Source organism: Rhinoraja longicauda, chromosome 12 (assembly GCF_053455715.1).
Source record: "Rhinoraja longicauda isolate Sanriku21f chromosome 12, sRhiLon1.1, whole genome shotgun sequence".
NCBI lineage: Eukaryota > Metazoa > Chordata > Chondrichthyes > Rajiformes > Arhynchobatidae > Rhinoraja > Rhinoraja longicauda.
The window spans coordinates 8,289,601-8,315,943 of NC_135964.1; the positions used below are offsets into that span (position 1 = coordinate 8,289,601).

The 26,343-nt window shown below is 46.3% G+C and overlaps 1 protein-coding gene across 1 annotated transcript in view; it reads left to right on the top strand.

The window, feature by feature from the left end:
* The window catches only part of LOC144598488 (ribose-phosphate pyrophosphokinase 2-like), a 31,074-nt gene extending 16,508 nt beyond the window's left edge, over positions 1–14,566 (top strand). Inside the window, exons 3-7 of the mRNA XM_078408639.1 lie at positions 936–1,034; positions 6,478–6,602; positions 7,362–7,535; positions 13,274–13,433; positions 14,068–14,566. Of these exons, the coding sequence (XP_078264765.1) occupies positions 936–1,034; positions 6,478–6,602; positions 7,362–7,535; positions 13,274–13,433; positions 14,068–14,160 (651 nt within the window). The 3' untranslated portion in view covers positions 14,161–14,566. The remainder of the gene's footprint in view (positions 1–935; positions 1,035–6,477; positions 6,603–7,361; positions 7,536–13,273; positions 13,434–14,067) is intronic.
* The last annotated feature ends 11,777 nt before the right edge of the window (positions 14,567–26,343 follow it).

A 26,343-nucleotide genomic window follows, 5' to 3' on the forward strand; every position in this document is an offset into this window, starting at 1 on the left:
GTAGAGTTGCTGCCTTACAGCGCCGGAGAACCAGGTTTGATCCCGACCACGGGTGCTGTCAACGTTCTCCCCGTGACCGCGTGCGTTTTCTCCAAGATCATCGATTTCTCCCCACACTCCAGAGACGTTGAGGTTTGTAGGTTATTTGGCTTGGTATAAATGTAAATTGTCCCCGATGTGTGAAGGGTAGCGTTAATATGAGGGGATCGCTGGGCGGCGCGGACTCGGTGGGCTGAAGGGCCTGTTTCCACGCTGTGTCTCTAAACTAAGCTAAAAAGATTTGAAAGATTGTTAAATATAGCTGCTGTAAATAAATAATGCTAACATAAGCTGTTGACAATGGCAGTGTTTTTCACAATATATTTTCTGTGAAAAGCTATAATGCATACAATGGCGGCATCAGAAGAAATAACCGTGTACTCAGAGTAGGGTATTGACTGTTTAAGAGGCATTTAGACAGATACAAACAGGGGAGGAGTAGACTGATACAATGTGCAAGCAGATGGGGTTAGATTGGCATCGTGGTTGGCGCAGATATGGTGGGCTGAAAGGGCAATTCTTGCATCGTACTGTTGCAAAGGGACTGCAGATGCTGGTTTAAACCAAAGATAGACACAGAATGCTGGAGTAACTCAGCGGGACAGGCAGCATCTCTGGAGGGAAGGAATGGGCGACGTTTTGGGTCGAGACCCTTCAGACGGTCGTCAGAAGAAGGCCCTCGACCCGAAACATCGGCCATTCCTTTTCTCCAGGGATGCTGCCTGTCCCGCTGAGTTATTCCAGCGTTCTGTGTCTATCCTTTGCATCGTACTGTTCCATGTACTGTCACATCAACCCGATTCCTCCTTAGCAAATTAATTCTTGTAGGATATCAGACACTTTCTGGAAATCAAATGTTTATGATGGAGATCTTATTCAAATCTGTCTTATTTTAGAGTCGGGCCCCTATTTCTGCGAAGCTAGTGGCCAACATGCTATCGGTTGCTGGAGCAGATCACATTATCACCATGGACTTGCACGCATCTCAAATACAGGTGAGTGTATCACATGATCTTGGTCAAACAATGGTACCAAATTTCTACTATCTTAAGGTGGGTTTCATTGTATGATGTGTTTCTTTAAATGTTTAATAGCATTCAATACAAAACCATTCTCGTTATTTTTTGTAATTATACTGCATACAAGGTCAAAAGAACGCTCCAGGAACTGTTCATCTCATGCAATTCTTCCCAATCTGAAGGGGGGAAAAAAATGGTATATTCAATAATCCTAAAGGAATGCTCAGTTTAATATCCGGTATCAATTAAACTGACATCTGTGCATTTTAACATGCTGCTGTGCCAGCAGATTAATCTATTCCTGTTAATTTTTGGCTGGAGTGTCTGCTGGAGTCAGTGTGCTGGAGATTTATTTGGGTATAGAATCAGGAAGAACTTGATTAGTGCGGATGTCAGGGGTTATAGGGAGAAGGCAGGAGAATGGGGATGAGAGGGAGAGACAGATCAGCCACGATTGAATGGCAGAGTAGACTCGAATGGCCTCATTCTGCTCCTATCACTTACGATCTTATGAACTAGAAATATTGGGGATTATGCTGAACATCCCATAAGCATGAGGTGATTAAAATGCTGATGCAGTTTGATACAGAGGTATCTCTTGAGAGAGAAAAATAGATTGTGGACGTAGGTGAATGAAGGAAAGTCGGAAAACATTGCCAAATTTAAATTGAATTGAAAGCTTGACTTATTCCATTCCTTTAGGGAATGCTTGAGGGCCGTCCTTCATGTATTCCTGTAAGGAATGCCTTTCCCACTGCACATGCTACTGTCTGAATATAAGAAAATAACTGCAGATGCTGGTATAAATCGAAGGTATTTATTCACAAAATGCTGGAGTAACTCAGCAGGTCAGGCAGCATCTCAGGAGAGAAGGAATGGGTGGCGTTTCGGGTCAAGACCTTTCTTCAATTTTATTTTTACACATACACCAAGCCAATTAACCAACAAACCTGTACGTCTTTGGAGCGTGGGATGAAACCGAAATTCTCGGAGAAAACCCACACAGTTCACGGGGAGAACGTACAAACTCCATACAGACAGCACCCGTAGTCGGGATCGAACCCAGGTCTCCAGAACTGCCAGCACTGTAAGGCAGCAACTCTACCGCTGCGCCACTGTGTCGCCCTAAGGAATCCGAGTCCTGGAGTAATTCAGCGGGACAGGCAGCATCCCTAGGGACATGGATAGGTGATGTTTTGGGTCAGGGCCCTTCTTCAGACTGATTGTAGGGGGGGGGGGGGGGGGGGTGGTGACGTTTGGGCTAGGAACCATTCTTCAGCTTTTTGAAAAGGTCCAAAGGCTGTCTGGGGGAGTCCAGGAGGAGAAGGGGCTTTGTAGACGGGAGAAGAGGTCATCACTGGGTGGTGAGGACTCCCTCCCAGAGCAAAAGGCATGGTGGCAGAGGTGACGGAAGAAAAGCGCTGCGCTTTATGCTACCGGAAAAGGTCTGAAGAAGGGTCTCGCCCCGAAACGTCACCCATTCCTTCTCTCCAGAGATGCTGCCTGTCCCGTTGAGTTACTCCAGCGTTTTGTGTCCATCCTCAGCTCTATGTCATGGCGGGCCCGGACCTCTGGGGGGCGGAGGGGAACGATTGTGAGGCCTCTGTTGAGGACAGACCGTTCCGTATCGGAAAGTGGGAGGTCAGGGAGGGTGGTGAAGACACGACAAGGGTGGGGGTTGGGGGCCGGGCAGGGGAGGGGAGCGGACGGAGGTGTAGGCGAGGTCTGGTGGGGGTTCAGGGAGGAAGGAAGCATGAGGAGCAGTGTACGGGTGGGGATAGTCGGGGTAACCTGGTTAAAAGGGGAAGGGGATGACCCATCATTACTGAGGTGCCCTGTAAGAGAGAGAGTGAGCACAGTGGGACCCAGCAGAGGCAGACCACGTGGCCTGCATCGTGGAGGCCGAGTGCCTGGTGCTGAGCCTGGGACTCGGGTGAGGCGATGGCTCCGGCCCGCTGGTGGACTATGGAGAGGCGAGGGTCGGCGCAGTTGCTGGTGGAGGCCCTCGGGGGGCTGGAGTAAAGGTGAGGGTCGGTGGCAGCAGAGTCGGTGGCCCCGGTCTACGGAGAGGGGTCGATGGCAGCGGAGGCATCGGTAGTCCTGGGGAGACAGTGAGGGTCGGCATCAGCAGAAGAGTCAAAATCCTGAATCCTGAAGAAGGGTTTTGACCTGAATCATCACCCATCTTTTCTCTCCACTGATGCTGCCTGGCCCACTGAGTAACCCCAGCATTTTGTGTCTATCTTAAGTATAAACCAGCATCTGCACTTCCTTTCAGCACATTGTTTAGAGATTCAGCGTGGAAACAGGCCCTTCGGCCCACCGGGTCCGCGCCGACCAACGATCCCCGCACATTAACACTTTCCTACACACACAACACACTAGGGACAATTTTTACATTTACTGAGCTAATTAGCCTACATACCTGTACGTCTTTGGAGTGCGGGAGGAAACAGAAGATCTCGGAGAAAACCCACGCAGGTCACGGGGAGAACGTACAAACACCGTACAGACAGCGCCCGTAGTCGGGATCGAACCCGGGTCTCTGGCGCTGCATTCGCTGTAAGGCAGCAACTCTACCGCTGCGCCACCGTGACCACCCTTAAGTGTCTCCACTAAACATTGTTTAGATATTGTCAGTGTATGAGCGTGAATAAACATAGTCCCAGCCTGAAGGTTGAAGATTCCTGTCTGTCCTGTGAGTGCACTCCACTACAATGATTTTGTTGGGAGGTGAGGCACCGTATTTGTGATGTTTGGTGTACTGTGTGGGGTGGGAGGACCCGTTGCAGCAGGTGGCGCTGCACAGGACAAAGGGAGATGTTTTGAACATGGTGATCTTGGTTGTACACAGTGTGGAGTGTGCAGTCAGATCGTGGGGTGGCAGCCATTTTAGTTGTCTTCCTGCCAGCATTGAGTTACTGTAATAAAGACTTCTGTTGTACCTTGAAGACTCGCAAAGTTTCATACAGGCAGAGAACAAGAACACAAAAGTGTTGTCGTGCGGAGGATTGTGAGGAGGGGTGGTTTTGATAGCAGCCGGGCGAGGGAAATGATGGTGAGGCAGAAGTTGCAGGATGAGGGGGGTAGCTGAAGGAGAGAGAATACAGGGCAAGTGGGTAATTGTGTAAAGATGGTTTCGGAATAGGCTGCAGCGGTAGAGTTGCTGCTTTACAGCGAATGCAGCGCCGGAGACTCAGGTTCGATCCTGACTACGGGTGCTGCACTGTAAGGAGTTTGTACGTTCTCCCCGTGACCTGCATGGGTTTTCTCCGAGATCTTCGGTTTCCTCCCACACTCCAAAGACGTACAGATATGTAGGTTAATTGGCTGGGTAAATGTGATAATTGTCCCTAGTGGGTGTAGGATAGTGTTAATGTCCGGGGATCGCTGGGCGGCACGGACTTGGTGGGCCGAAAAGGCCTGTTTCCGGCTCTATATATATGATATGATATGATATGATATGAATGGTCTCAACCGAGTGAGACTGGCATATGTGGGTAGATAGTATGAGGGTGTACAGGAGGGCATGTAGTAGATGGAGCACAGCCTAATGTTCTTGTATCATGTCATTGTACCAAGACCTTTCTGCCAAGGTTTTGGGCCCCATATCTGAGGAAGGATGTAGTGACTCTGGAGAGGATCCAGAGGACGATTACTAGAATGATCCCAGGAATGAGTGGGTGAACATATGATGAGTGTTTGTCAGCACTGGGCCTGAACACGCTGGAGTTTAGGATGAGGGGGGACCTCATTGAAACTTACCGATAGAGTGGATGTGGAGAGGATGTTTCCATTATTGGGTGAGTCTAGAACCAGAGGTCATAGCCTCAGAATTAAAGGACATTCCTTTAGGAAGGAGAAGGAATTTCTTTAGTCAGAGGGCGGTGAATCTGTGGAATTCTATGCCACAGAAGGCTGTGGAGGCCAAGTCAATGGATATTTTTGAGAAAGAGACAGACAGATTCTTGATCAGTGCGGGTGTCGGGGGTTATCGGGAGAAAGCAGGAGAATGGGGTTAGGAGGGAGAGATAGATCAGCCATGATTGAATGGCAGAGTAGACTTGATGGGCCGAATGGCCTAATCCTGCTCCTATCACTTATGACACAGAATTTTCCCTCCAAGGTGACATTTAGCATTTGGGACATCGGGCTCTGGTCTTCAGGGTGGTGTTGCCAGGTCAGCACAGTGGTATTGCTGACCAGAGACCAACATGACAAGCAGCAGAAGACCAATCCAAACAACATGTTAGTGGATGCACATTCTTCTTGAATGGCAAGAAAGAGGGACACCATCTTGTCATCAGGATTGAGTTGGTCTAGCATTTTACTTCCCCCTGCAGGATGAATAAAAGCCTTGACCTGTCGAGTTGCCCTTAATGTGGACCCAAATCACTATCGTCAGCAGTACTTGGATCTCAATCCTGGAAGCAATGGAGAGGGCAAAGGATGAATCCTGCTCCTTTTGAGATATTTAGGAATAGGAATAGGAATACTTTGTTGTCACATGTGACTAGGCACAGTGAGATTCTTTGCTTGCTTACACAATGTATACGAGAAGGCTTCCCGACGGGCCGCGCGCGGCTGGCTGGGGACTGGGAACGCGGCTGGAGGGCTTTGTCGAGGTGCCGCGGTCTCGATGCCTCGCGGGTCGCCGCGTGGAAGCCCGGGTAGAAGCTCGGGTCGGGCGACGGAGGCCACGGCTGGAGCCCGTTAAGTGTGGCGTCGACAGCGGTGAGGCCTCAGCGGCGGTGAAGCCTCGCGGACATGCCTCGCAGTTCGACCCACGGTCGATGAGAGCGTGGAGGACCCACATAAACTTTATTCAAAGTGGTGGTAAAATTAGTCTCTGATTTTACTTGTAATAGCAAATTTGTAGAATCCTGTTCTATTCGGCTTGTTACATTGACATTAGATGATGATTTGATCATAACTGAGATTTAAAAAAATGGAAAACCGCTTAGGTTGTTGATTTAAGTTGCAGCAAATCTACTTATTTTACTTGTATCTGTGAATTCACTAAACTCTAAATATTATTCCTTTTTCAGCTTTATTGACGATTTTAGAATTTAAAATTAATATGCAGCAAATGTTGCATGCAAGCATGTATTTTATCTTTTTATCAATATTTTTATCTTTCAATTACACTTACACTATCTTCTCCAGGACATGAAACAGGAAAAATTTGAATGCCACATTGATTTTCACTTAATAAGAATTACATTTTGCTATGGTATTTTAAAAAGGAAAATCTAACAAGATTCCAAGACGACAAAATTGCCAAACAGGAATTCAATATTCAAAGCAGATGTCAGACATGTCAGTGGGGATAAAAATTGTTACCTTGTGGTTCTATAAACCACATATATAAAACCTTGTGGTTTTATAACTTTGCACTAATTATCTTTGTCCTTGTTAGGGTTTCTTTGACATTCCTGTGGATAACTTGTATGCGGAACCAGCAGTACTGCAGTGGATAAAGGAAAATATTCCAGAATGGAAGAATTCTATAGTTGTGTCGCCAGATGCTGGCGGAGCGAAGAGGTGAGTTGAGACGCAACTCTGCTACTTCCGGAGGTGTGAAAGTAGCCGATCGAATTCGCTGTTGGCTAAGGACACAATTGCATTTTATTTTTAATTACTCTGGCTTTAGAAACAATTTGAGATTGAGTTTAGAAGTTGGGAGGTCATGTTGCATTTGTATAAGACCGTATTTAGAGTATTGTGTTCAGTTCTGGGCACCGTGTTATGGGAAAGATGTTGTCAAGCTGGAAAGGGTTCAGAGAACATTTACGAGGATGTTGCCAGGACTAGAGGGTGTGAGCTATCGGGAGAGGTTGAGTAGGCTGGGTCTCTATTCCATGGAGCGCAGGATGAGGGGGATCTTGTAGAGGTGTATAGAATCATGAGAGGAATAGATTGAGTAGATGCACAGAGTCTCTTGCCCAGAGTAGGGGAATTGAGGATCAGAGGACATAGGTTCAAGGTGAAGGGGAAAAGATTTAATAGCAATCTGAGGGGTAACGTTTTCACACAAAGGGTGGTGGGTGAATGGAACAAGCTGCCAGAGGAGGTAGTTGAGGCTGGGACTATCCCATCATTTAAGAAACAGTTAGACAGGTACATGGATAGGACAGGTTTGGAGGGATATGGACCAAGCGCAGGCAGGTGGGACTGGTGTAGCTGGGACATTGTTGGTTGGTGTGGGCAAGTTGAGCCGAAGGGCCTGTTTCCACACTGTATCACTCTATGACTCTATTACTGGTTTACTGTAATTCAGTTATTTTGTTCTTGTACCTTCAGGGTGACATCAATTGCAGATAGGCTGAATGTTGAATTTGCTCTCATCCATAAGGAAAGGAAAAAGGCAAATGAGGTGGACAGAATGGTGCTTGTTGGTGACGTTGTAGACAGAGTGGCCATTCTTATAGATGACATGGCAGACACATGCGGAACCATTTGCCACGCTGCTGATAAGTAAGTAATTGTGGCCAAACTAGTTTTAGTTTAGTTATAGAGATACAGTGCAGAAACAGGCCCTTCGGCCCACCGAGTCTGTGCCGACTAGCGATCCCCGCACGTTAACATTACCCTGCACACACGAGGGACAATGTTTACATTGTATACCAAGCCAATTAACCTACATACCTGTACATCTTTGGAGCGTGGGAGGAAACCGAAGATCTCTGAGAAAACCCACGCAGATCACAGGGGGAACGTACAAACTCCGTACAGACGGCACCCGTAGTTGGGATGGAACCCGGGTCTCCGGTGCTGCAAGCGCTGTAAGGCAGCAACTCTACCGCTGCGCCACCGCTCCGCCCCATAGTTCACGAAGGTTAGTTTTGCCATTGGGGCTTCTCCATTTTGTTTTGCACATGCACTTGGAGGGGAGAACTTGTCAAAAGCCTTGGCCTCCAAGCTGCTTCCTTGAATTACAGTTGGGTATACATGTGTATTAAGGGGAGGTTTAGTGGGCACCGGGATAGGTTGGGCTGCATTTTGCATTGAAAAAGGGCTCTGCTTAGGTGACCATTCATTTTAATAGCTGCATCCCTCCCGTTGTATTTTTGTATCCTCGATCTATTTACATTTTCATCAGTGGAAGATTTGGAGTGTTTATTTAAAGAGCGGGTCCTTTATTAAATGGGTTAATAACATCTCCAAGAAATCTTGCAAAGCCCCGGTAGTCCAAACAACTGTTTGTGCAGTGAATTGTTAAAATGAGCAGTCTTCAGAATCCCACACGTTACACTTCCCTCATTCAGCATGTACACAACGGATTTGTAGGCTTTGTTTTGAGGGTTGCCCCCAGGACAATGCATCAGTGTTGCTGAAGTGGAGATGGGCAAGATTTTCCACGTTTCGAGGTGTAAATAAATGCCACCTATTCGAGCCAAGAAAGCTCTGTTGCACCCCTATTTCCTCAGAAAGCTAACGAAATGCAGCATAACTCCGATGATTCTGACCAATTTTCATAGATGCATCTTGGAAAGTATCCAGTCCGTATGAATGACGGATGCAATGGCAACTGCTCACACAAGAGATTGCAGAGAGTTGTGAACGGGGCCTAGTCCACCACACCAGCCAGCCTCCCTCTCCCCCTCCAATCCCTCCCCACCTGGCCATCGTCTCTATACTGCTTCCTGCTGCAGCAAACCAGCCACGTAATCAAGAACCACACGCACACTGTGGTTGTTCTCTCTTCTCTCCTATCAGACAGAAAATACGAACGATTAGAAGCATCTTCGCCACCAGATTCAAGGACCACTTCTTCCCCTTCGTCATCAAACTCCTGAATGGATTTCTCCATGGCACGGTGGCGCAGCGGTAGAGTTGTGCTGCCTTGCAGCACCGGAGACCCGGGTTCGATCCCGACTACGGGTGCTATCTGTACGGAGTTTGTACCTTCTCCCCATGACCCCGTGGCTTTTCTCTGAGATCATCGGTTTCCTCCCACACTCCAAAGACGTACAGGTTTGCAGGTTAATTGGCTTGGTATAATGAACATTGTCCCTAGTGTGCATAGGATAGCGTTACCATGTGCGGTCTTGGTGGGCCGAAGGGCCTGTTTCCTAGCTGTATCTCTAAACTAGACTATCGAATGCTCGGGATGGATTTCCCAATCTTCCAATCTACCGTGTCGCTGCCCTTGCTCTTTAAAAAAAATTGCTCTTTCTTTGTAGCTGGAATACAATACTTAGAACTTTTTAATTGTGCACTACCTGACACACAGGTATGGTAGGATTTGCTTGGGTGACATGCAAAACAAATATTTTCATATCTTTGTACACGTGGCAATGATAAACCAGTGCCTGCAAAGTCCGATCATAAACACTTCTGTCAGTTGTTCTGCACAGCCATGACATGTATAAATGAAAGGTCAATACCCTTGCCTTGTGACAGGCACCAAATTCCTTATGGAGGTCAGTCACTGTATTTGCTTGACATTTGGCTTTCTTCGCTTCAACGAGTGAATGTGTGGGTTGCAACTACAACTGGTATCAGGTTTCTGCAAAAATGTTGTGTTTGTACAAATATAAAATCTAGTTTGGGGACTGGCAATCTGATAAGAAGGCAAAGGTGAGCCAGCTATATTTTGGTTGTACTTAAAAATCTGCTCATGAATCTACTGTACATGTTTGAAGACATTCGTCATGTTCTTTGTTTTCCTCTGGTGACCATCCTGTGTGAGTGAGAGCAATACTTCCGGCTTGTGAATCCCTGTCAGATAATAACACGTTGATGCAGATAAGCATTGTAACATGTTCATGTCACCAAGCCAAAAACAAATTGCTGAGGCAACTGAATCATCATACCGTAACCAGAGAGCAATCCTGAACTACTATCCACCTCAATGGGACCCTCAGAATATCGTTGATCGGACTTTACTGGCTTTACCTAAACGTGATTCCCTAATCATGTATCTGTACATTGCGAATGGCTCGATTGTAATCGTGTATGGTCTTTCCGTTGGCTGGATAGCACGCAACAAAAGCTTTTCACTGTACCTCGGTACACGTGACAATAAACTAAACTGAAATGAGATGTACTGAAATTAAAGCAGTGAAAATTCCCCAATTTGCAGCAAAAACGCTGTAAAAGCATCAGTTTGGTGCTTAAATATGCCCTTAAATTTAAGTCTATTTTGCTTAAGTTTTTAAAAAAATCGTACAACATGGAAACAGTTCCTTCGGCCCAACTTGTCCAGCCTAACCAAGATTCCCCATCTGGCTACGCCCATTTGCCTGTGTTTGCCCCCAAATCCTTCTAAACTTTTCCTATCCATGTATCTGCCCAAGTATCTTGTAAATGTCGAGTTAATCATGTAAAGGTGTGTGGGAGCTAGATGTTGAGTTAATCATGTAAAGGGTTTAATTTGGCTTTTTTCCTACATAAGGAATCTGAAATCCTTGGGAATGGAGTTGTGTGGGAGGGGAGGTGGAAAAAGACTGCATTCGTAGACACCAAATTAAAATGGTCCACCATGGGTCAAATTAGTTTACACTTTAACATGTTTTTGACAACAATATGCTTTGCATCAATATTGGAGCTTGGGCTTATTAACTTGCTAACCATTCCAGTTCTGATCTGAAGTTTGCTTAGTCTAGTTTAAAGATACAGCGCGGAAACAGGCCCTTCGGCCAACTGAGTCGACACCGACTACAGGATTAATGTTAATCCCCGCACAACGCTACCCTACACACACTAGGGACAATCTTTTTGTACATTTATACCAAGTCAATTAACCTGTGCGTATAGGGAGTGTGGAAACCGAAGATCTCGGACAAAACCCACATAGGTCACAGGGAGAACGTACAAACTCCGTACAGACAGACAGACAGACTCGGGCGGCACGGTAGCGCAGCGGTAGAGTTGCTGCTTTACAGCGAATGCAGCGCCGGAGACTCAGGTTCGATCCTGACTACGGGTGCTGTACCGTAAGGAGTTTGTACGTTCTCCCCGTGACCTGCGTGGGTTTTCTCCGAGATCTTCGGTTTCCTCCCACACTCCAAAGACGTACAGGTATGTAGGTTAATTGGCTGGGTAAATGTAAAAATTGTCCCTAGTGGGTGTAGGATAGTGTTAAATGTACGGGGATCGCTGGGCGGCACGGACTTGGAGGGCCGAAAAGGCCTGTTTCCAGCTGTATAGATATGATATGATATGATAGACAGGCACCTATAGTCCGGATCGAACCTGGGTGCCTGTTGCTCTGCCACCATGCCACCTTAAAACCTTGTGCTTGAAAATTGACTGTCACTTAAAAACAGGTGGAATAAAAGGGTCCTTTATATGGAACTAGACCAAGTAGACCCGTTGGGCCCAAACCTCTCCTGCATTGGTGCAGCACCCTCTCCTCTCCTCCCTCTCACTCCCCCCATCCCTCCACCCCCTTCCCCTCCCCCCCACTCCATCCCCCTTATCCTCCCTCCCTCTCCCCTCCCTCCACCCCCTCCCTCCCTAGGAGATAGATTTAAACTTTAAAATGTGAATAGCTTTAAAAATGTAACACCAATTTCAATGAAACTTCTTCCATTAGCACCAAAGGGACGACGATGAGTAAGGTGGGCCTAAAATTGTCGCGCTATCATGTACCGTTATGGCTGTAGTTCAGGAACAAACAAACAAACAATATTTTTATTATATAAATGGAATGGAATACTTAATTGTCACATGTGACAAGGCACAAATATACTGGGTGATGTAACCAGTTGGGTATTCTAAGGGTGAGATCTTGTTTTTTTTATTTTTTTTATCTTAATAACATGAAGGAAGGAATGAAATGTAAGTTTTCAGAGTTTGCCATCGATATGAAAATAGGCGATGACGTGTGATGAGGATATCACAGAATCACAATGCGATATAGATTGAGTAACTGGTTGAAACCCTGGAAAATTGAGGTTGACGTGGGGAATTGCAAACCCATAGACTTCACAGTGAGAGGAATCAAATGGTAGATTATTATCAAAATGTAGTGTGTTCGGTGGAGTCCTGGTGTTCCAGTATGGGAAATCACAAAACGTTGGCAGGTCCAACAAGTACTCAGAGATGAACATTATTGCAAAGAGATTGGAGTTTGAGAATGGGGAGGTTGGGAGGTTTTGATAGGTGTACCTGGCGTTGGTGAGGCCCCCACCCGGAAAACTGCACCCTGAATAAAAATAGACTTACATTGGAGGCAGCCTGACGGAGATTTGTGCACCAGTTCCTGAAGTGAGTAAATTGTCTTGTTCAGAGAAGACAGATGGTTTTGCTCTGTATTATAATGAGGAGTGACCTTATTCATACATATAACAATGAAATCCTAAAGTGGGGGCGGTTAGTTCGGTTTACTTTATTGTCACGGCTTAAAAAGTCAATGTTATAGGCAATCCTTTAGGATAGAGGCTAACTTTGCCTTTCGTTATAGTGGGTGTTCAGAGGCTGATGAGGCCAAAGTGCAACAGCTCAGTTTAGTTTATTGTCACGTGTACCGAGGTACAGTGAAAAGCTTTTTGTTGCGTGCTGACCTACAGGCAGAAAGACATGATTAAAATCGATCCATTTACAGTGTACAGATACATGATAAGGGATAGGGTTTGTGTGTGGGGGCAGGGGCGGCTATGCTCAATGTTTTTAGGATGCTAACGTAGTGGAAGAGTCATGAACATGGAGACACTTCTGCAAAAAGAAAAATTCAAGTGATATGTAGAAATTTCTGGTGTTTGGGGAACATCAGGAATTTGCTTCCCCTGAAGATGGTGGAGATTATTTGTTACATTTAAGATGGGAATATTTGAAAGACTGAGGAGTTGTAGGTTAAGGGGAAACTGGCACAAAAGATGGGTTGAAGCCAGTCGAGATGAGCCATGATCACATAGCATAGCTTGAGTAACCTGGTGCCCAATTCAATGTCCTTGTTCTTCCCTGACGGTTAGGAGTATATATGTGCTTATTGGTCCACAGATCTGCCTTCCTCGGGTATGATGGTTATCTTGGGGGAATTTGGGCAGTTTTCATTCAGGAAATAAAATCCCACTTTACTGTTTCAGTAAAGCCAGAATGTTGTTAGATTTTACATTGCAGTCTGGGCACAATGTGAAAATGCAACTGTGGACAATTGCTTCAGTTCACCATTATTCTCGAGATATTCAGCGATCATTTTTATTTTGTGCAAATAGATTTTAATATATGTTTGCTGATGTTTTTCACCTCATTTATTCCCTGTTTAGGTTGCTAAGTGCTGGCGCGACCAAAATTTATGCTATCCTCACCCATGGTATCTTTTCTGGCCCTGCAATTAGTCGAATAAACAATGCTCCTTTTGAAGCTGTTGTTGTAACAAACACCATTCCACAAGAAGTTAAAATGAAGGTTTGCTCAAAGGTTCAGGTAAAAAAAAAAAAATCTTTATTTGGGTTTCATAGTGAACTAGACGGGGGTGTTTGGACTTTGGGTCCAAATCTCTCCTCCCCCAACTGACGATCCTTAGGCCCGATACCAGCCTGGGAGTGTCCCCCTGGGGCCGTGGGCGGGCGAGGGGGGAGAGGAAAGGGGAGAGGGAGCCACTCACCTCTGCCCCGGGCGGCCATCGCGTCGGCCAGAGTGAGTCGTGGACCCGTTGGGTGGAAACCTCTCCTGCAGCGGCAGCTCGGCGGCGACGGCCATTTTGTTTGACCCTCTACCGCCGCGCTGCACCACGGGAGGAAGGTCAGGGGCGGGGCAAGTCGGAACGGGCGCCGGTCCTCCCGGCGGGGGGGGGGGGGGGGGGGGAGGCATTTATTAAATTTATTAAGTTAATTGTTTTTAAAATGTAACAAAACTTGATCAATCGAGACCGCAGGGGAATGGTGAGTAGGATGGGCCTAAAATTGTTGTGCTATTGTGCACCATTTTGGCTGTATTTCGGGAACAAATCTATCCACAAACCCACAAATATACAAGATGAGAGTTTTAGTGATATATATATATAGATAATGAATAATGCTTTGAATGCACAAACTGAGCTTGTTTGTTTACCTTTCAGGTGATTGATATATCTATGATCCTAGCTGAGGCAATTCGAAGAACTCACAATGGTGAATCTGTGTCATTTCTCTTCAGCCATGTTCCATTGTAAGCTGGCAGGACTTCGGCCAACCGGCATTTGTGCTGGACTAAATAGCGGTCAACATTTCTGAGCAATTTGTCACTTTTCGCAGGAATATGCAGGCACGCCCTGGAAGGACCCGCTGCCTTGAACCACAAACATCCACACTTGCAAACTGAAGGCGTGGAAAATAGCCATTTTAGGTGTAATGCACTAGATTTCACTTCTTCACTGCCACCATTTCTATAAGGAAAATGATGTGGTGTGTCCTGATAGCAGGGGGTTCGGCTTTTGTACTTTGTTAGAAACGTAAGCTCTTGCCGTGAATTTCTATGAAATTTCGCACTTGTTACTAGTGATGAGGCTTTTCTACACCACAAGCCAATTAAATGCTTGCGTTTGTATGCTGATTCTTTTTATGGGAAACAAATATGGGAGGGGGGGGGGGGGGGGGGTTGGGAGAGGAAAAAGTAATATTTGAGATAGAGTAATTTGAGCAGAGTAATTCTTTACAGACATTCCATTAGATTATCAACAACTGATTTGTGCACTGGTATCCTCAGCTATTTGCATTGTGCAGTAACATGAAACTGGTCTGAATTTGCAAATGGACTCAATGAATTCCAATACAATTTTAAAGTGAAAAATTATTGAATTTTAAACCAAATTACAATGCTTTCAGTGGCTTAAATAAAATCTCTGAAGAAAAGGGTTACCTGCAGTCATTTATAATTTCTTGGTTCTGAAGCCAATTGTGCGGGTAAAGTAGTTAGGAAATGTGAAGGTAGATACAAAATGCTGGAGTAAGTCAGTGGGTCAGGCAGCATCTGTGGAGAGAAGGAATGGGTGACGTTTCGACTTGAGACCCTTCTTCAAACTGATGGGACTATGTCTATCTTCGGTGTAAACCAGCATCTGCAGTTTCTTCCTACATAGTTAGGAAATGTTTTGTTTAGTTTAGTTTAGAGATACAGCGCAGAAACAGGCCCTTCGGCCCACCGGGTCTGCGCCACCCAGCAATCCCTGCACATTAACACTATCCTACACACACTAGGGACAATTTTTACATTTACCAAGCCAATTAACCTACATATCTGTACGTCTTTGGAGTCATAGAGTCCTACAGCACAGAAAGAGGCCCTTCGGCCCATCGTGTCCGTGCCGCCCGTTACCAAACACAGTCTAATTTTAATCCCATTTTCCCGCATTTGGACCGTAGCCCTGAATGTTGTAGCATTTCAAGTGCCCATCCAAATGCCTCTTAAACGTTGTGAGTGTTCCCGCCTCCACCACCACCCCAGGCAGTGAGTTCCAGACTCCAACCACCCTCTGGGTGAAAAAGTTCTTTCTCACATCCCCCCGAAACCTCCCACCCCTTACCCTGTATCTATGTCCCCTCGTTGTTGAACCTTCCACCAGTGGTAGAAGTTCCCCGCCATCTACCTTATCTATGCCCCTCATGATCTTGTACACCTCGATCATGTCCCCTCTCAGCCTTCTCTGCTCCAGGGAAAACAACCCCAGTCTGCTCAGTCTCTCCTCATAGCCGAGGCCCTTCATCCCTGGCAGCATCCTGGTGAATCTCCTCTGCACCCTCTCCAAAGCTATCACATCCTTTCTATAATGTGGTGACCAGAACTGTACACAATACTCCAGCTGTGGCTTCACCAGTGTTCTGTACAATTCCATCATTACCCCCCTTACTTTTATATTCGATGCCCCGGCTAATGAAGGCCAGTAACCCATATGCCTTTTTAACCACCCTGTCCACCTGTCCTGCTGTCTTCAAGGACTTGTGTACCTGTACTCCAAGGTCCCTCTGTACCCCTGTCTTCCCTAGGGTCCTTCCATTCATGGTGTACTCCCTCTCCAAGATATTCCTGCCAAAGTGCATCACCTCGCACTTTTCAGGATTAAATTCCATCTGCCACTGCTCCGCCCATCTGACCATCTCATCTATATCTTCCTGCAGCTTGCAGATCCCTTCCTCGCTATTCACCACCCCCCCCTACCTTTGTGTCATCTGCAAACTTGCTGATCATGCCCTGTACGTTGACATCCAGATCATTAATGTAGATTACAAACAGTAAGGGACCCAACACCGATCCCTGCGGCACCCCACTGGACACCGGCCTCCAGTCACAGAAGCACCCTTCTACCATCACCCTCTGCCTTCTGTCACTAAGCCAGTTTTTAATCCATTTTGCCAAGGTGCCCTGGATCCCATGGGCTCTTACCTTCTTGACTAGTCTCCTGTGTGGGACCTTGTCAAAAGCCTTACTGAAATCCATGTATACCACATCCACTGCACTACCCCCATCTACCTCCTTGGTCACCCCTTCAAAGAATTCAATCAAGTTAGTCAGACACGACCTTCCATTAATAAAGCCATGTTGACTATCCTTAATTAACCCTCGATCCTCCAAGTGAAGATTGATTCTGTCCCTCAGAATCTTTTCTAGCAGCTTCCCCACCACCGATGTCAGACTCACCGGCCTGTAGTTTCCAGGTTTATCCCTACTGCCCTTTTTAAATAATGGCACCACATTAGCTATCCTCCAGTCCTTTGGTACATCCCCTGTTGCAAGAGAGGCTCTGAAAATTTGTGCCAGAGCCCCTGCAATCTCCTCCCTTGCCTCTCTCAGCATCCTGGGATACATCTCGTCAGGGCCCGGAGACTTATCCACTTTTAAGCCTGCCAGAGCCTCCAGCACCGCCTCCCTGTCAATAGCAATACGCTCAAGAACATCACAGTGTGGGAGGAAACCGAAGATCTCGGAGAAACCCCACGCAGGTCACGCGGAGAACGTACAAACTCCGTACAGACGGTGCCCGTAGTCAGGATGGAACCTGGGTCTCCGGCGCTGCATTCGCTGTAAGGCAGCAACTCTACCGCTGCGCCACCGTGCTGTTCTAATTAAGTTTATAAACATGAGGTAACCTTTTATTTAAGTGAAAACCATGATTGTACTCCTTGTGTTTCTATATTTTATAACGTTGGGTGAAATTAATTATTCAGATATTGATTTAATGAATAAGTGGGTGAGGCAGCTACTTGCCCTTGCTTGAGAATTATATGTACTCTTAAAATTAGCTTTTATCCATCATATGAGTAAACTTTAAAATTAATAATTTTAAGAACTTTGTTTAAAAAAAAAAATGGAAGCTTTTAACACAGAATCATTGAATGAGACTGCAGTAAATCCCACGTATCGACTTCCCCTCTAAGTCCCTCCATCAACCCAGGTCCTCGGACACATCTTTCTTTCCCAGAGCCTCCACCACTTCCCCAACCCAGAATCACTAACCATTCCATTTGCCGATCACCCGCACACACCAAGCCTTCTACCACCCTGGGTTGGGTCACCTCCCCCCCCCCCCCACCCACTGTTCCCATCTTCTATCTGCCCACTTCATCTCCCTTATTTGGTCACGCACAGAAAACCTTCCTCTCCCCTCTGATTCCATCTGCTGCAGCTCTTCGTCACTACTACTTATAAAATCCCAGCCTCTGCTATCTCCACTGTTCTCTCCTCCAACTGACTCCAACCACCAATCCACCCCTCCTCACGTGGAACCACCCATTCCAATATCAATCAACGCAAACTTTGATGGTATTAGCCAGGAACTTGCAAACGTTCAGTAGTTTACTTTAGGGATACATCGGGGAAACAGGCCCTTCGGCCCACCGAGTCCGGACCGAGTCCAGCGATCCCCGCACACCAACACGATCCCACACGCACTAGGGACAATTTACATTTATACCCAAGCCAATTAACCTACAAACCTGCACGTCTTTGGAGTGTGGGAGGAAACCGAAGATCTCGGGGGAAACCCAAGCGGTCACGGGGATAAAGCACAAACTCCATACAGTTCGGTAGCCAGGATCGATACTGCATCTCTGGTGCTGGAAGGCAGCAACTCTACCATTCCGCCCCTTAGAGTGGGGTTGTTTGTGAGAGAAATTAGAGTGGGTTGTTTGTGGGGACAGGGTTGTCTGGAAAATGGATGACTTTGCTCAGTGTGACAGAGTTCAAGGTATGAATGTCCCTGCAGGACTGAAAGACCACGCAGTCAGGAGTAGGATGCTCAGAACAACGAGAATATTGAGGGCTCTGATCAGGAAAAAGGCATAGGTCAGATATGGGCATCGAGTATAAATAATCCTGCCGGAATATAAGGCAGTGAGAAGTATATGTAAAGAAATCAGGGGGACAAAAAGGAAACTCGAGATCAGTCTGAAAGATAACCTTAAAAAGAATCCTAAAAGATTTTAAGAATATTAAGCAGGAAAGAGTAACGAGAGAGAATATGGGCTGTGCAGATGCTGGTTTAAACCGAAGATGGACACAAAAAACTGGAGTGACTCACTGGGTCAGGCAGCATCTTTGGAGAACATGGAAAGGTGATGTTTTGCATTGGAAACCTTCAGACTTTTCCAGAGATGTTGCCTAACCCACTGTGTTACTCCAACATTTTGTGTCTTCTTTTTTGCAGTTCCTTGTTTCTCCATTTATTTATTTTTTTGGATGTCCTAAAATGTATGAAGTGGGCCAAGGGCTGGAAAATAAAGTTTAATTCAGAAAATGGAGGTACTGCATTTTGGGAAGTCAAACCAGGGTAGGACCTTCACGATGAATGGCATGGCCGGCAACATTGCAAAGCAGAAAGATTCAAAAGTACAAGTGCATATTTCCCTGAAAGTAGCATTGCATGTAGATTGCACAGAGGAGGGTAAGAAAAAGGCCTTCAGGCAAGGAATTGAGTGTAGAGATTGGCAAGATGTGTTGCACATGTACGAGATACTAGTGGGCCTGCATTTCAAGGTTTCAAGGTCAGTTTATTGTCACATGTACCAATTAAGGTACAGGGACATTTGAGTTATCATACAGCCATACTAAGTGAAAAGCAACAAGACACACAACCACATGAAAGTTAACATAAACATCCACCACAGTGGACTCCTCATTCCTCACTGATGGAAGGCAATAAAGTTCAATCTCCTTCCTCTTTGGTCTCTCGCGGTCGGGGCAGTCAAACCATCTGCAGTCGGGGTGATCAAAGCCCCCCCCCCCCCCCCCCAGACGACGATCGAAGCCCCTGTCGGGGTGATCGAAACTCCCGCGTCGGGGCGGTTGAAACTCTCCGCGGCATGGGGCTCCCGAGTCGGCCTCTTCTTACCAGAGACCGGGGGCTTCACGATGTTAAAGTCCACAGGCCCCGCGGTTGGTGCTTCGATCCCCAGCAAAGGGATCGCAAGCTCCGCGATGTTAAAGTCCCCCAGCTCGGAGCGCCGGGCCGGTCGGTCTCCAGGAAAGGCGGCCAACTCCTCGACGTTAGGCCGCAGTGGGGATGGAGATACAATACAGAAACAAAATCGCATCTCCGTCGAGGTAAGAGATTGAAAAATAGTTTCCCCCAACTCCCCTCACATAAAACAAGCCAAGGAACACCAAAACATACTTTTTAACACATAAGAAAGGACAGACAGACCGTTGGTGAGGCAGCCACTGATGGTGGCGCCACCCAGTGTCCAATGTGTTCAGTTTTGGTCACTCTACCATAGGAAAGATGCCATCAAGCTGGAAAGAACGCAGAGGAAATTTAAGGGGACATTGCAGAACCCGAAAGCCTGAGCTATAGGGAGAGGTTGAGCAGGTCAGGACTTTATTCCTTGGTGTGGAGGAGATTGGGAGATGATCTGCCAGAAGTGGATAAAATAAGGAGGGCAATAGATAGCATGAATCCACATTGTCTTTTCCCGAGGGTAGGAGAATCAAAAGCGAAAGGCCTTAGGTTTAAGGTTAGAGCTGAATTTTTTTCACGCTGGTGGTGGATATATGGAACGGGCTTCCAGAAGTAGAGGCTGAGGCAGCCACAATAACAACACTTAAAGATCGCTTGGACATTGATATGGAGAGGAGAGGTTGAGAGATATGGGCCAAATGCAGTCAGGTGCGACTAGCTTAGTTGGGGCATTGTGGCCAGACAATAGACAGTAGGCCATTCGGCCCTTCGAGCCAGCACCGCCATTCAATGTGATCATGGCTGATTATCCACAATCAGTACCCAGTTCCTGCCCTCTCCCCTGACTCCGCTATCATTAAGAGCTCTACCTAACTCTTGAAAGCATCCAGAGAATTGGCCTCCACTGCCTTCTGAGGCAGAGAATTCCACAGATTTACAACTCTGAGTGAAAAGGTTTTTCCTCATCTCCGTTCTAAATGGCCTCCCCCTTGTTCTTAAACTGTGGCCCCTGGTTCTGCATGGGTGAGTTGGGCTGAAGGGCATGTTGCCCTTGTGCTTGACGCTCTGCCCTCTTGTGTGCCAGCTCTTGCCCCACTCACACACCACCTTATACTGGATATTGTCCGTCCACACTTTCAGTTCGGAAGGGTGTTGTCCACTTCCCTCCACAGATACTGCCTGCCCTGCTGAGTTCCTCCAGCAGCTGTAGGCCCCGGATTCTACCAGCTGTCGTCTTCTGTGTTTCCCTGTCTCAATTTCTCCTTCCCACCAGAGCTGCGGCAATCTGCAGTTTCATTTCTGCATTGAAGTCCGCCGTATAATAAGTGCAATATAACTCATTTGAAGTGAGTGGCCAGGAGCAAAGATACTAGAGGAACAAGATAGACCACTCGACCCCAAAAACCGTATTATGTCAAGGCGCCATTTTAGTAGGCAGAAACTTGCAGAAACATTTAAAAAGAAAAATAACAAAAATCTGTGACTTGATAGGTGAGATATATTCTGCATTTTAATGGTATCATCACACATACAGTTCCCCCAAAACACTGATTACACTGCGAGAGGCGGAGCGAACGGCAGGTTTTGCTTACTAAAATGGCCCCTTTGCGTCCTACACTTCAGTATAGGCGATTTCAACGGAGTGGTCCATCTTGTTCCTCTAGTATCTTTGACCAGGCTCATCTCACAGCAAAAGGACAAGGTTATGAATTGCAAGGCTTCGACTTCCAGGGAATGCAATCAGCTGCGCACGAAGGCTGAGGTCCAGCAGAAAACCCAAGCCCTAAAGAATATGTGATGCCTTGAAGGAGTGCAGCAGATCCAGTAGCTAACATTACCACGGCATCAAAAGAGTCTGAGACAAGAACTGTGTTGACTTATTAGACCTGAGAGGCAACTGATGGGAAGGCCCTTTCAACGATCCTCACAACTGTAGAAACTCGCCACAGAATGTCTTCGTGATCAGAACAAGCCCATTACTTCACAACACAGCAGGCTTGCTTTCATTTATTGACACCGCTGACCAAGTTATTAAAAAGGCCATCTGACAACTCAACAGGTTGTCCTTGGGAGTAGCCGGTGTCATTGTTAATGTTCCAAACCTTAGCAGGTACAGAGGTCGGTCACAAATCTGCAACGCCATTGGTCAATATCTGCGAAGTGGTCATAGATCGATATACTGAAGAAGGGTCTCGACCCAAAAAGTCGCCCATTCCTACTCTCCCAAGATGCTGCCTGACCTGCTGAGTTACTCCAGCATTTTGTGAATAGATAGTGTGAAAACAGGGCCCTTCAGCCCAACTTGTCCACACCGGCCAACATGTCCCACACCGGCCAACATGCCCTAAAATATATGCCAGAGAACCTTCTTAGCCCCCCCCCCTCGGTCATGGCTGACCATGGGTGATGCACCCTAGTTGGCTGCTTGCTCCACACCTCGGCTAGAGCAGCGTCGCTCGTGGCTGAAGAGACCAATGTGGGAGTGACAGTCTCTGTGGCAAAGGTCACATTTGTGTGTGGTCTCTGGTCAGCATGGTTTTGTACGCGGGAGGTCTTGTCTCACAAATGTGACTGATTTTATTTAACCAAGAACTCTGAGGACAGAGCCATAGATGTTGTCTATATGGATGCATTCATTTAGTTGGGCAAGGGCTAATTAGGGATTTTGAAGATGTGACCAAAAATGTTAATGAGGCCAGAGCTGTAGATGTTGAGCTCATGGATTCCATTTCAGCCAGACTTTTGATAAGGCTCTGCATAGTAGGCTGCTCGGGAAACAGAAACATAGAAAATAGGTGCAGGAGGAGGCCAATCGGCCCTTCGAGCCAGCACCGCCATTCATTGTGATCATGGCTGATCGTCCAAGAGTTATTTATTTCTGGGAACTATGCAATGGGTTTAAGGGAGGGAGGATGTCCTTGCTTTTCATTGAGAGTGGGAGCTGGGAGTGTGAGTGTAGATAAGTGTTTAGATTAGTTTAGTTTATCGGCACGAAACCGAGTAACAGTGAAAAGCTTTTGTTGCGTGCTAACCAGTCGGCAGAAAGTCACGCAACAACCAGTCGGCAGAAAGACAACACATGATTACAATTGAGCCATTTACAGTGTATAAATCCATGATAAGAGAATAACATTTAGTGCAAGGTAAAGCCAGCAAAGTCCGATCAAGGATAGTCCGAGGGCCACCAAAGAGGTAGATGGTAGTTCAGCACTGCTCTCTGGTTGTGGTAGGATGATACAGTTGCCTGACAACAGCTGGGAAGAATTATTCACAAAATGCTGGAGTAACTCAGCAGGTCAGGCAGCATCTCGGGAGAGAAGGAATGGGTGACGTTTCGGGTCGAGACCCTTCTTCAGACATTTCAGAAGAAACTGTCCCTGAATCTGGAGGTGTGCGTTTTCACACTTCTAAACCTTTTGCCTGATGGGAGAGAGGAGAAGAGGATGTGACTTGTCCTTGGTCATGCTGCTGGCCTTGCCAAGGCAGGGTGAGGTATAAATGGAGTCATTAGAAGGGAGGTTAGTGTGTGATGGTCTGGGCTGCTGTGATGGTCTGGGCATGTGTGATGGTCTGGGCTGCTGTGATGGTCTGGGCATGTGTGATGGTCTGGGCTGCATGCACAATTGGCAGCATTTTCTTGCGATCTTGGATGGAGCTGTTCCCAGACCAAGTGGCAGGTTAGGTTGGGAGGAGAGATTGAATGTGGTGGTTTAGAGTCCATGAAGGGGGCATTCTTCCATCTTGGGAAATCTACAGTTTATTGTGTGTAGAGCTAAGAGATAACCCATGTAGGAAAATAACTGCAGATGCTGGTCCAAATTGAAGGTAGACACAAATGCTGGAGTGGCTCAGCGGGTCAGGCAGGAGAGAATGAATGGGTGACGATTCGGGTCGAGACCCTTCTTCGGATTGGCGTTTCAGGTCGAGACCCTTTTTCATAACTAGTGAATTTAACACTAAATACAGAGATGGCGGTGACACCTAAAGGTGATCTGCTTTGGAATAATATGGATTTGAACTAGTCGGGCGGTAGTTCTGACTTGAATACACAAAGCCTGAAGGACATGACACGGGCAAAGATTATATTAGCAAGTGCCTTGGCAACCTAGAGGTTACATTTGGAATTGTGTGGGGAACGTGAGAGGCGTGGACCAAGGTGTTCACTAACACAACAGACATGGGTGTGGCAAAGCAGTCGTCTTTGTGAATGCACGCCTTCACTTACGCTCACCAATGGAAACATTTCGTCCAGCTACGTGGCAGTTTCAGTTAAAGTGCTCCGTGCCATGACGACTGATTGTGGATTTATAATTGCTGTATAAATAATGGACTTTATATGACCCTGGGGCCAGTTCTAGCCCAGAGCCACCACAGCTGTTAAAGAAAACACACTCCTGTGACAAAAACCCTGCAGTCACATTCCTCCAAGCTGACTTTGATCAACTTTGACCGGGGTATAGCTTCTTCCTGGAAAAGGCTGTCAAACCTGCTGTTTTTGACAGAAGTGGAAGGGCAGCCTGGATAAGCAACAACAGCACAGGTGACACGGTGTGAGGTGGGGCAAGACTAGGTGGTCTTTGTGCAGTTGCGAGTCTCACTCGAGCAGCAGCAATAGATGCTGACTAAGGACACCGAGAAACACAAAGACTGGATCTTCTGCTTCTCAAGGGAGGCCGTATCTTTTAGTACATTAAACTTCGAAGTTTGGAGATCGACTGGTGGGAGTCAAGGTCTCGGAGTGTTGAGGAAACAGGAAGCAAAGCTGCAGATGCTGGTTTAAATCGAAGGTATTTATTCACAAAATGCTGGAGTAACTCAGCAGGTCAGGCAGCATCTCAGGAGAGAAGGAATGGGTGACGTTTCGGGTCGAGACCCTTTGTTGTTGAATTATCAGAAGCTCCAACATTAAAACAACAAAATTCTTACTGGAGTTTAACAGGCCCATATATATATATATATATATATATACGCCACAGAAAATATAATAATAAAAACAATTCAATAAATCAATAATAGTTACACTAGGTTTATTTGGCCTCAGATCTTCTACAAATTGTAAACACGTCTCTTCTCTCAGGTGTCTTCCCACAGGGCCTGAAAACTGCAGCCTTCAAGAGACTCTTGAAAAAAGAACAATCTAGACACGTCACAAATGAACAATTACTGGCCCATATCAAACCTTCCATTTTTAAATAAAATCATTGAAAAAGCTGTTTTTCAACAGCTTAACAACCTCTTGTCACTAAACAAGTGTTTTGATGTCTTCCAGTCTGGTGTTCGACCACACCACAGCACCGAGACTGCTCTTGTTAAAAGTCTTCAATGACATCCACTTAAATACGAAGGTATTTATTCACAAAATGCTGGAGTAACTCAGCAGGTCAGGCAGCATCTCAGGAGAGAAGGAATGGGTGAAGTTTCGGGTCGAGACCCGTCTTCAGACTGATGTCAGGGGGGCGGGACAAAGGAAGGATATAGGTGGAGACAGGAAGATAGAGGGAGATCAGGGAAGGGGGAGGGGAAGAGAGGGACAGAGGGACTATCTAAAGTTCTAATATATCTAAATATCTAAATATATAAATATCTAAAGACATCAGTCTGAAGAAGGGTCTCGACCCGAAACGTCACCCATTCCTTCTCTCCTGAGATGCTGCCTGACCTGCTGAGTTACTCCAGCATTTTGTGAATAAATACCTTCGATTTGTACCAGCATCCGCAGTTATTTTCTTATATTATTCCACTTAAATACCGACAGTGGCAAAATTTCAGTCTTAGTATTACTGGATCTCAGTGCTGGGTTTGACACGGTCGACTGATTACTAGACCGATTGGAAAACTGGGCTGGACTTTTTGGCACAGTACTAAACTGGTTTGAATCCTTCTTAAAGAACAGGGACTACTTTGTGTCTACAGGTAATTACACGTCAGAGCAGACAAATATGACATGAGGAGTTCCCCAGGGCTCCATTCTGGGCCCTCTTCTGTTTAACATCTACACGCTTCCACTGGCTCAGATTATGGAAAACAACAAAATAAGTTACCATAATTATACAGACGACACACAAATTTACATAACCAGGGGACTGTGGTCCAATACAAACACTCAGTAAGTGCATCGAACAAATCAACGATTGGATGTGCCAGAACTTTCTTCAATTAAACAAAGACAAAACTGAGGTGGTTGTTTTTGGAGCCAAAGAGCAACGATTAAAAGTCAGTGCTCAGCTTCAATCGGCAATGTTAAAAACCTCGGACAAAGCCAGAAATCTTGGTGGAGTCATGGGCTCGGACCTGAATTTCAACAGCCACTTTAAGACAATTACAAAGTCGGCCTACTATCACCTTAAGAATATATCAAGGGTTAAAGGACTTATGGCGCGGCAGGATTTGGAAAAACTTGTCCATGCATTTATCTTCAGTAGACTTGACTACTGTAATGCTGTCTTTACAGGTCTCCCTAAAAAAATGATTAGATTCAGAATGCTGCTGCTCGAGTCCTCACTAAGACCAAGACAGTCGATCACATCACTCCAGTTCTGAGGTCTTTACACTGGCTTCCAGTCTGTCAAAGAATTGATTTCAAAATACTACTGCTGGTTTATAAAGCACTAAATGGTTTAGGGCCAAAATATATTTCTGATATTCTGCTATGTTATGAACCATCCAGACCTCTCAAGATGGACTGATGTCAGAACTGAACATGGAGCAGCAGCGTTTAGTTTTTATGCACCACATATATGGAACACGTGGCGGCACGGTGGCGCAGCGGTAGAGTTGCTGCCTTACAGCGAATGCAGCGCCGGAGACTCAGGTTCGATCCTGACTACGGGCGCCGTCTGTACGGAGTTTGTACGTTCTCCCCGTGACCTGCGTGGGGGTTTTCTCCGAGATCTTCGGATTCCTCCCGCGCTCCAAAGACGTACAGGTGTGTAGGTTAATTGACTGGGTAAATGTAAAAATTGTCCC